Consider the following 11,608-nt stretch of genomic DNA (forward strand, 5'->3'; position numbering starts at 1 on the left):
AGTGAGGGCTACCCCACTGCTGTTTAGGGGGAACAATGAAAAAAAACATTTGGGGTTCTACATGATTAAATCCATTCATCTATCCATTTTCTGCGCCGCTTTATCCTCACAAAGGTCGCAAGTTATGCTGGAGGCACCTTATACAGGATCCCAGCCAATTGCAGGGCACACAGACACATAGAACAATTCATGCTTCTGGTTCGTGGTTTTGGACTGTGGGACGAAAACCAGAGTAGACAAATAAAACCCACACAAGCACGGGGAGGACATGCAAACTCCACACGAGATTGCCGGAGCCAGAAGGTGCAGGGTTCAAACCCTGCACCTATTTACTGTGTGGCCAACGGTCCTGCCGAGAGGGTTTTAGACCAGGATCACCACATTCTACATGAGCTCACAAGTTGCATGAAACACTCAGTGAGTGTTCTGACTGCCAACTTTGACAAGATGTGAATTGAGCTACTATAAACAGGCTATTCGGGAAAGAAAAGACACATTGAAATGGTTCCATCACAAATTAATTTACAGTGGGGCCTCGGTTTACGAACACCTTGCCTTACGAATTTTTCGGTTTACGAAGGTTAAATTTATGAAAATCAAACCTTGGAATACGCGCTACTTTTCGGGATACACATGGAGCGCCGCCCCACCATGGCTGGCGGAGTAATCTTCGGCGGAAGAACACCAAAGCACACGACCGAACAGCGCCCCAGCCGGCCTACCTTTCCACACCCCCTTTCTCTGAGTGCACACGTCGATACTCTTCACTGATTTCTTAGATACTTTTGCTGTTATGGGACCGAAAAAGACCCCACCATAGGCTCGTGTTCAGCCGAAGAAGACACAAAACAAAAATAGAGTTGACGAGAAGAAGGAGATCATTGAGAACCACGAACGAGGTGAGCGTTTGTCTGATTTAACAGCCCAGTACCAATATGCTAAGTTGCGTGTGTTGCTAAAGGCGTTTCCGTGCTGTCAAAGCAACGGTCTCGGGCAATAGAAGAGGTTGAAAAACTTCTGCTAATTTGGATTAACGAAAATCAGCTAGCCGGCGGCAGCGTGAATAAAGCAATTATATCCGAGAAAGCACGGCTAATTCACTCTGATATTGTCATGCGGCAAACCTGGTTCGCCGTTTATTGATACAAGGGATCATTCCTCCAAATGGTGAAATAAGAAGGCTACGTTCCTCAGCACATATTTAATGCAGATGAGACCGGCCTTTTTTGGAAAAAGATGCCGATCCCGACTTTCATAACGCAGGAAGAGAAGTCTGAACCCCATTTCATCAAGCCATCAACGACCATCACAAAGGTAAATAAAATGACTTTATTATAAAGTACAGTTTATTTCTTTAATCACAATCCTCATGGAATGTGACTCCTTTCAAACAGCAATTCTCTCCGACCTGCCACTCCATTCCATCAAGACATCAACGACAATCACAAAGGTCAATAAAATGACTTTATTATTCAGTGCAGTGTATTTCTTTCATTACAATAGCACATTTATTATACATAGAATGAGGTATATTGTTTGTAGTTTTAAGGCTTATTTAGTTAGGGCTTATTTAATTAGAATGGATTATAATGGTTTCCTATGGGAAATACATTTTTGGGATACACACTTTAAAACCTTACACACTCTGTCTGGGAACCAATTAAGTGCGTAAGCCAAGGTCCCACTGTATTTCTGAATATGTGACCTACGTGTAGAAAATACACCTTTCTCTCATCATGAAGGTCAACCCCAATTAATCATTTCATGCACAAATAATGACAACTTCCATCAGGATTTTTCTTCTTATGTCTTTGTATTAGTTTTTGCACATTAAAACAATGGCAGTGAATGGCAACACACAAAAGGGTCTATTGTAGTGGTTGACTGTGACATTAAGATGAATTAGGAGAAAACAACATTTGTAGAGCTCTCCACTCGAGTAACCGCTGTTCCCAAAAGGGTTAAAAATGATACAATAGTGATGCAGCTGAACGGAAAAAGTCAAACATTCCAACGATGAAAAGGTTTCTTCTTTGAAGGTGTCGGACGTTTCACTTCTTATCAAGAGGCTTCTTCAGCGAACTATAGTCTTACTGGTAGTATCGGCCCTATATATATCCCTACTGTCCAGACATGGCGGTGCCGGACTCTGCTATGATAGGTCCCTGCTCTCAGGTTAGGAGGAGCAGAGGACTACTCCCTGCGGCTCCTGACTGACGACTGGCCTGATTGCCCTATTTGCTCTGGTATCACCTCATCAGCATAACTAATCCTATGTTGCCTAAGCAGTCTGTTGTACGATCCAAATTGAACCTAACACAACCATATCGGTTTAGTGAAGGATTTAGCTGTTTGATGAAAATGGCTTCTTTTACTCCCCCGTATGATTTTCACCTCATTGTTGTCAAATGAGTAGTTGCTAGCTTTTAGGTGCATATGTACTGTCCGACACCTTCAAAGAAGTACAGATGACGACTGAAGAAGCCTTTTCATCGATGGACCACTCCTGTACGACTGAGTTTACACAGACGTCAAACATTCCAAGTTTTAATATTGCACTCGCTTTCACACACCACACATATATGCTAACAGTTCCGGTGTAGAGTTTGCATGTTCTCCACATGTTTAGGTTCGGATGGTAGGGCTTACATCACAATAGCGAACCATCTAAGGAGCAAAAGTGCATTTGCACATGGAACAAGAGTTTGAAGCACCTGAGAGGAACATGCATTCTAAATACAGTCGGGTTGTGTCATGAACTATAAGTTTGGATTTGTTTGGTCAAAATTCTGCGTTAATAAATTAGAAGTTAGTGCCACATCATAGCCACACGAGGAAAATTTGCATATACCTTCTGGTAAAAAAAAAAAAAAAAAAAGAATCACTGGTCACCAAATAAAATTTAATATGACACAAAAGTAATGATACATTAAAATTTAAATACAGTAAAGTCTCGTTATATCGATATCGGTTAATTCGATAGTCCTGCTTATTACGATACTATTTTCATTTCCCGGCAAATGTCTAGTCTTTTATGATATACAGTAAAGTCTCGTTATATCGATATCGGATATATCGATACTATTTCTATGCACGCACGGAGAAAATTACATGCAAACAGGGTCGGATATATCGATAGTCCCGGTTATATCGATATTTTTTCGGACTCCCTTGAATATCGATATAACGAGACTTTACTGTAATTAGTTCTGGTTAGTACGATACCCGGTTACCACGATAATCCGGTTACTACGGTGCCCTTTTCATCTCCCGCCAGCCAATTTGGTTTGCTTATGTCGATACAAAAGCAGCTTAAAGCTGAATCGATATTTGCTTAAAGATTTCTACACAGTACCACCATTAGCCAAAGCTGTATCGGTCACACCGATGGTCACGTGACCAGCTTCCCTGTCTTGCACTGCCATCCTCGAGCACTATCAAAACGGCGTAGCAAAGCTCACATCTTTCATTACTGCTGCAATAGCATCTGAAACATACTGTAGTCTTCTTATATACAGTTGTTCAACACCAATTTCAACCATGGGGAAATGAGGCAGTAGTGGCTGTGGAGGACAATCCAACAAGAATCAAATCCTCCATTGCGATAGAGTTCGACGTGCCGCAGAATACTTTATCACGGTAAGTCATGTCAACGTTGCAGTTTTTGTTTTCCATACATGTATTTAACTGTGTTGTATTCAGATATCTTTTTATCGCTTGCAATAATCACTGTTTTTCATACGGTATGTACATGCTGGCGTTGGTGGTTTCTCTCGTGTTTATAGAACAATGTCGAGTGCTACTCAGTCACTATTGCAAGAGTACGTTATCAAAATAATAAATGACGTTTTTATTGAATGCATAAGTTTATTTTTCACTTCACTACAGTACAAAAGCATGCTAGATACGCAATCCATGAACTCAAGGAGAAAATGACATCCCATATCAAAGATCCCCCATTTCTTGCTCACTTTTAATGCAGTTCGGCGCAGGATCGGATATATTGATAGTCCGGTTATATTGATATTTTTTCCCGACTCCCGAGAATATCGATATAACGAGACTTTACTGTAAGTCAAAGCAATCATTGAGCATGGATGTATTTCCGAGCTCAAAATAATACCCTGCTCTCACAGAATGATACAGATGTACTGTATGATCATTGAGAATAAGAATTTCAAGTCTTGTTCTGTCACGGCAGTTTGACATAAACACTGAGAGAACAAGTATCGCAGCATACAACCACATGATGGCGCTCATTTGTATTCTCTTGACGATCATTCCCTTGCTTCCATGGCAAGTCTTCTTCGGACAAGATGAATTGTCCGCCACAGCGGCAGCAATAGGTATACACACATTCACCTGAAAAGGACAGAATATGCACCAAACTATTACACATAACATGAAAACAAATCTTTGGCTGAACAACATTGAATGACATTTGCAGCACACCGGCACAAGGTCGCACAATTAAAGAAATAAAATTACTGTCATATACAATCTCTCATTCGACTTCTAAGACTACTGTGACAATGGAAAAATGAGCAGAACTGATCAAATAGTGATTTATGCACTTTGTTAAAACTTCAACGATATGAACAAATGCAAACCCAAAACGAAACAAAAATCAAAAGTGAATGCAATATACATGGACCGCCTCTCGCAGTTCTGTGCAGACGGCAATTTGTGACATTCTCGAAATAATGATAATGGACTCTGTCCAATCCCCCCAATTAAAAAAAAGGTAGGAAGAGTGAGCAAGAAAGAAAAAAAATAATCCTTAACATGTACTGTACACTTAAAGGACAACCGACACCTCCGGACAAGTTGTGTCCATAATTTGTAAAATCACTTGAAATGACTTCTACTGAGCGTATGTTATAAAGATTCCACCGCATATAGCTATATTTTACGTTTTAAGACTCACACTGAATATTCAGGAAGTCTTGTTTTTGAGTTGGTGACAATATCTACCGTGACGTAATGGTAGGTATCGTCACTGAGCGAGAAAGCGACACACAATGCATTTTGGCTACTTTGTTTGGTCTGAAAACTTTGATGGCGAAATTAGAAGGAAAACACATAACGCGATGGTGAATTGTTGTGTGTTGCACCAAGACTACTATTTGATACTAGCTGACACAAATTCCCAGCAAACAAATCAGCCCATTTCCAACGGAGCTTGGGCGCCATCTTGTGCATTTTCTGAGACACTACATTTCAGTCCAGTGCTGTGCAGCAGAGCTTTCCATTGGGAGCTGTCATTGGACGAGAGGGATGTATGCGTATAAGGAGTTTGGATCTGACCATATTGTGGTCAGTCCAACACTCAGCTCCACATATGGCACGGGTGATAAGGACATCATGATGTCCTTTTGACAGACAATCACATAGTCCAGGAGGTGCCAATATTTGGAGCGGGGGTGCTACCAAGTGGTCTTAAACCTGTTTTTCATTTGGAAAATGGTGTTAGCAATGACCAGCTGATGTTCTGCACAGAGGGAGAGGAGCCGAAGGCCGTTGGTGTTCATCTTTCTCACTCCATGCTGGCCAATAACTTTATTCCACAAAAGGTGTTCCATGCCCACCCTAGCATTGAAATTTCCAGGGGGCTGCTGGTAGTCCGGTTTGTTGGAGTCCGCCTACGCCTACCCCCGGGTGCGGGTTTGGGATCACTCTGTCTGGCCTCTACCCCTCGACCTGTTCGGCTTGGGTGATCCTGCCATGAGTGCAAGACCCCGGCCGACATAGCTCACGCGGTCAATGAGACGCGCAAAGAAGATGGTCCACAGAGGCTGAAGAGCCCCACCGTCAACTCCACCTGTAGCTGCACCTGCATCCACTTTCACTGTGGACTTCCCCGCCTGCTCTCACCACCAACTTTCCGCAACGAACAACTGCTCTCTCAACCGTTGCCACACCTCAGACGCCACTCTACCTCCTGGTTCCTGCCTGTCTGTCACAACCATGCAGGTGGGAACAAACTGAGGAGGATGAAAGTGAGAAAGGCAGCAGGTACGGAAAATATCCGTTCCTGACTCCTCAGGACCTGCTCCAACCATCCGTGTGTCATTGTCCAGCACATGTTCAACCTGAGCCTGAAGCTGGGTAGAGTTCCACAGCTGTGGAAAATGTCATGCCTGGTCCCAGTGCCCAAGATCGCCCACCCAAAGTACATCAACAGCTACAGACTGGTGGCACTGACGTCTCACCTGATGAAGACGCTGGAGAGACTCATCCTCGGCCACCTGCGACCGCTGAGGAGCTCATCACTGGACCCGCTACAGTTATTCTACCAGCCCATCATTGGTGTGGAGGAAGCCATCATCGAACTCCTCCACTCGGTCCTGCTGCACCTGGAGAATGCTGGGAGCACTGTGAGGATCACATTCTTCGATTTCTCCAGTGCCTTCAACACCATCCATTCCAATCTACTTTGGGACAAGCTGTGGCATGCCGGAGTGGACCACCACAGCACATTTTGGATTACAGATTACCTCACAAACCGGCCACAGTATGTGAGGGCAAAGAACTGTGAATCGGACAGGCTTGTCTGCAGCACTGGAGAGCCGCAGGGAACAGTCCTGCCTCTATTCATGTTCACCCTCTACACCTCAGACTTCAATTACAACACTCCAGCCTGTCACCTTCAGAATTTCTCTGATGACTCAGCTATTGTCGGCCTCATTACAGAGTGCAGGGGACTGACCAAATGACTTTGTGGACTGGTGCCAGCAGAATCACCTCCAGATCAACACCAGGAAAACCAAGGAGTTGGTTGTGGATTTCTGCAGGAAACAATCCTCACCTGCACTGTTGGAACACCCAGGGTACGAACATAGAGAGGGTGACCTCCTACAAGTAGCTGGGTGTTCTCAACAACAAACTGGACTGGACTACAAACACGGATGCCCGAATGATTAGGCCCTACTCAAAAAGGGACAGTCACCTCTTCTTGCTCAGGAAACTGAGGTCTTTTGGGGTTCATGGGTCACTCCTGAGGACTTTCTATGACTCTGTGGTTGCTTCAGCCATCCACTATGGAATTGTCTGCTGGTCAGGCAGCATCGCCACTAGGCACTGAAAAAGACTGGAGCGCCTGGTCAAGAGGGCCAATTCTGTTCTGGGCAGCTCGCTGGACTCTCTGGAGGAGGTGGGTAACAGACGGACGCTAGCTAAACTAAAAGCTATGACACACAGCCCCTCTCATCCCTCCTGCCCACCCCGACAGCATTGGGTACCCTTTCAAACTGCTGCTGTGCACTGCAATCCCCATTGTGGGACTATGAAAGGCTTTCTGATTCTGAGTCTTGCTTGGCTCGCGTGGTGTCGCAACATACAGTAAAGTCTCGTTATATCGATATTCAAGGGAGTCCGAAAAAATATCGATATAACCGGGACTATTGATATATCCGACCCTGTTTGCATGTAATTTTCTCCGTGCGTGCATAGAAATAGTATCGATATAACCGGGACTATCGATATATCCGATATCGATATAACCAGACTTTACTGTAGTTATAGTACTGCAACACTGATGCCATTTGTTGGCCTGTCAATGTCATTTGCATTGTTAGTAAGCATGAGACTATATTGACTTTTTAAGGAAAGTTATGTGTCTTTAAAATCATGTCATTGTCTTTGTTTAGCATTGGGCTTGACCTTCATTTTGGAATGGAAATAAACAGTGTGAAGCCTCGTTTTTGAAAGGATTATTCACATCTGTCAAACTGCTTTATGTCATGAAAGGCATGAAGACCGCTGCTTCCAACCAATAGCTATTTATCACATCGGGCCAAAATAAATACATAAATATAAATTCCAATCACATCGTGTGTACTTACCATGGTCCCAGGTCATGCCCTCCAGTAAGACTGTAGAGTCAACCGGCCAGGTCTGTTGAAGTTCTTGAGCTGGTAAAGGAAACACGGAAACAAAGAGGGATAGCAATTGGGAACATTTATAATAATAAAACTAATTGTAATCTTAAGAACACATGTTATTTATAAGTGCATTTCGAAACAATCAAGGACACGTTGCAATCAACATTTTCTAGGCACTTTGATCTATTATCAGGGATGAGAATGATAAATGAGAAAAAAAAAAGTCTGGAAAAAAAGGCACTGGCCTGGGGGCCACAGGCCCTTAGTAGGGTGCTGAGGCAACGCCCTGTTGGGGGCCCAGGGGACAAAGCCCCCTGAAGCTCAGTGATTTTAGCAATTTAATCACCACACAACCATTACAGTAAAGTCTCATTATATCGATATCGGTTATATTGAGAGTACTGCATATTATGATACTATTTTCATTTCCCGGCAAATTTCTAGTCTTTTATGTATAATTACTTCCGTTTAGTACGATACCGGGTTATTACGATAATCTGGTTATCAAGACGTCCTGGCGTGACGTCACAAACTGTTTTTTTTTTTTTTTTTTGCAAAAAATGCAAAAAAATGAACCCGGCCAGTTTCAGAAGGTCCCGCCCCCTTGTTCGTGGCGTCACCCCAAGACGTCTTGCCTTGCTGGAGAATCAAAACAATGGCTTCAGATTCGGAGAAGATGCTTTCTTGTTACTCATCCAGTTATGAATATGCTTCAAATAGTTCTGAAGAGGAAAGCATACATGTTTGCAATCGATTAAACAATTTATTCCGTGCCATTTTGAGGCAATAGGGGGGGGGATGTAGCACTAAAAAAGAGGCAGAAAATGGCGACAAAGCTCCGTGTAAGGAATTAATCAGCCCGTTTCCACAGGCTGATTAATTCCTTACAAGGAGCTTTGTCGCCCTCTTCTGCCTCTTTTTGGTGCAACACGAAGTTTTCAGACCAAACAAGTACAGCAAAATGCATTGACGTGATGGAAGGACTGCTACAATGTGTCCTTTTTTCGGTGATGGGCGTTCCTTTAGTGACGTAGGGTGAGGACTCATAATCAACTTAAAAACAAGACTTCCGGAATGTTCAGCGCGAGTCTTAAAAGGTTAAATCTAGCTATATGCGGTTGAATCTTTGTAAAATACGCTCAGTAGAAGTCATTGGAAGCCATTTTACAAATTATGGACACAACTTGTCCGGAGACATCGGTTGTCCTTTAATAGACCACAAAATCAGTTTTCTGACAACTGGTGTGGCTCAATATTGGATTGGATTTGCCTTTATTAGTTTCACAGTGGCGAAATTTACATTTCACAGCAGCGAAGTGATAAAAGGAATTAAAGTAGAAAAACAAAATACATGAGCTGCTGTAAAGGCAGCCACTCTCGCGGCGCCGTCTTGAAGTCAAAAGAACAAAAAAAAAAAAACCTACTTCACATATGAGGTGCACCGGATTGTAAGGCAGCTGGGTCATCCTTTGAAGAAAATGAAGGCTTATGGGTGCGCATTATAGAACGGAAAATACGTTTGAATGCTTTGAATTTTACAAACAACTGTCAGTATGAATCACGAAAAAAATAAAACATTGGCAAGCTAAATCATATTAGTTTTGTACTATGTCCCAGTAAGAAAGTTTGCTACTTTTGAGCTAAATGCTCTTTCTAGCTCGACTATGTGACAAAAATAGGTTATTACCTCTTCGCTGCTGATCATATTGATTCCTGGTTCTGTGCTCTGAGAGGATTTTCCAGGCTGCATCAACTTCAAGAAACTTCCTCCTACTCGACTCAGCCACTGAGTCACACACATCTCCAAGCCGGTCAGGGTGGCACTGTTAAAATATACAAGTATTGGGAGTACATGTACACACACGCGGACACACACACTCACATCGAAGAATTACGTTGTTATTCACCTGAAGTGTAAACTACTTATACATACAACTACTTATACATACAACAGCCTTTTTACTTCATTTAAAGGACAACCGACACCACTATTTTGTTTCCTAACTGACATCAGAAAAACGTTTTATAGCATCTAAAATACCCAAAACACGCTGTATGATATTTTTAGTTAAATGCAAAACACCAATAAAAATGACTTAAAGTGTGCTGAAACTGCAAAAAATTGAAACCGGAAGTGGCCAGTTTCAGAAGGTCCCGCCCCCTTGTTCATGGTGACATGCCAAGACGTCTTGCCTTGCTCGAGAATCAAAACAATGGCTTCAGATTCGGAGAAGATGCTTCCTTGTTACTCATCCAGTTATGAATATGATTCAAATAGTTCTGAAGAGGAAAGCATACATGTTTGCAATCGATTAAAGAAGTTATTCCGTGTCATTTTGAGGCATCTGGACAGAAATGTAGCACCCACAAAATGCAGAAGATGGCGCCAAAGCTCCGTTGGAAATGGGCTGATTTGTCTCCTGGGAATTTGTGTCAGCAAATATCAAATAGTTGTCTTTGTGCAACACACAACGATTCGCCATCGCATTATTTATGTGTTTTCCTTCTAATTTTGCCATCAACACGAAGTTTGCAGACCAAACAAAGTACCGCAAAATGCACTCTGAGTCCTTTTCTCGTTCAGGGGCGTTCCTTCCGTGACGTCAGGACTCGTCACCAACTCAAAAACAAGACTTCCTGAATATTCAGTGTGAGTCTTAAAACGTAAAATATAGCTCTGTGTGGTGGAATATTTGTAAAATACGCTTAGTAGAAGTCATTTGAAGCGATTTTAAAAATTATGGACACAACTTGTCCGAAGGCATCGGTTGTCCTTGAAGAGAAATATTACCTGTAAGGCCAGCTTCTGATATCTGTGTCGGAGCTGTTGAACTGAATCTGAAGGGCTGGCTCCGAGAACAGAATACAAATCCTTCTTCGCTATCTCACACATACCTAGAATAAAACACATATATTTAGAAACAACACAATCAATGCCAACTCCACCAATATTATCGTAGTTTAGGCGTGCCCTTTTCCACATAGGATACATGTAGGCAGTTGTCGTGGTCAACAAGGGTGACTCAAAATATAAATCACAAAAAGTGTATTTGCTGAAATTCTCCAAGAGTTCAAACCTGGTGAAACGTTGTTGTCATAAGCCATAACTTTCAAGCGATGTCACGATGCGTCAATTGTTGAGATCCAGGGCGTCCGCTGTTATTGTAACTCCGCAGGAAAAAAATGGCACAAAGATTCGTTCCGTTTATCAACCACGACAACCGTATACAGTACAGACCTTGTTGTTTTCTGTCTTTAGCCGAAGATAGATGACTATAATATATCCGATTTCTGCATAGATATTACACGTAAATTTCAAGTTACCCGAATTTGACAGTTGCTTACTATCCCTCACACAGGCGGACGATTTTCAGTTATAGTCACGAAAAGTTAGATAGGCATATTCAGAGTTTTGCCGAGTGACGTCATTGCAACAAAACGATGGATATTTAAAATCTATATAAAGAGCTTTAACTTGAATTTCAGCAACATCCTTTGTGGGCTGAGCATTTTCGTGTCAGGTCGAGTTTTTCTGACAGGATTCAGTTGAGACATGTTCCTGGGGACCGTCAACAAATAGCAACCACCGAAAAACAAACAAACATTACTCCGTCTTTATTCATTGCCGTGTTATTTATAATAACACGCATAGAAGAAATCCAATAGTCATAGTGCGAACTTCATTTTGTACAAAAATACATATTTCAGATTTTAGAAGAGTTTTT

At 42.4% G+C, this 11,608-nt stretch overlaps 1 protein-coding gene across 1 annotated transcript; it reads right to left on the reverse strand.

Moving 5' to 3' along the window:
- Positions 1-1,451: 1,451 nt before the first annotated feature.
- On the reverse strand, positions 1,452-11,321 carry dnajc24 (DnaJ heat shock protein family (Hsp40) member C24). The gene is made up of 5 exons (XM_088995734.1): positions 10,961-11,321; positions 10,675-10,778; positions 9,571-9,706; positions 7,845-7,913; positions 1,452-4,362 (listed from the first exon to the last, which is right to left on the reverse strand). The coding sequence occupies exons 1-5, from the start codon at positions 10,986-10,988 to the stop codon at positions 4,193-4,195; spliced, it is 507 nt and encodes a 168-aa protein (XP_088851860.1). The 5' UTR covers positions 10,989-11,321; the 3' UTR covers positions 1,452-4,192.
- Positions 11,322-11,608: the final 287 nt, after the last annotated feature.

This window comes from Hippocampus bargibanti, linkage group LG05, assembly GCF_051943395.1.
Source record: "Hippocampus bargibanti isolate YZ-2025 linkage group LG05, ASM5194339v1, whole genome shotgun sequence".
Classification (NCBI taxonomy): Eukaryota; Metazoa; Chordata; class Actinopteri; order Syngnathiformes; family Syngnathidae; genus Hippocampus; species Hippocampus bargibanti.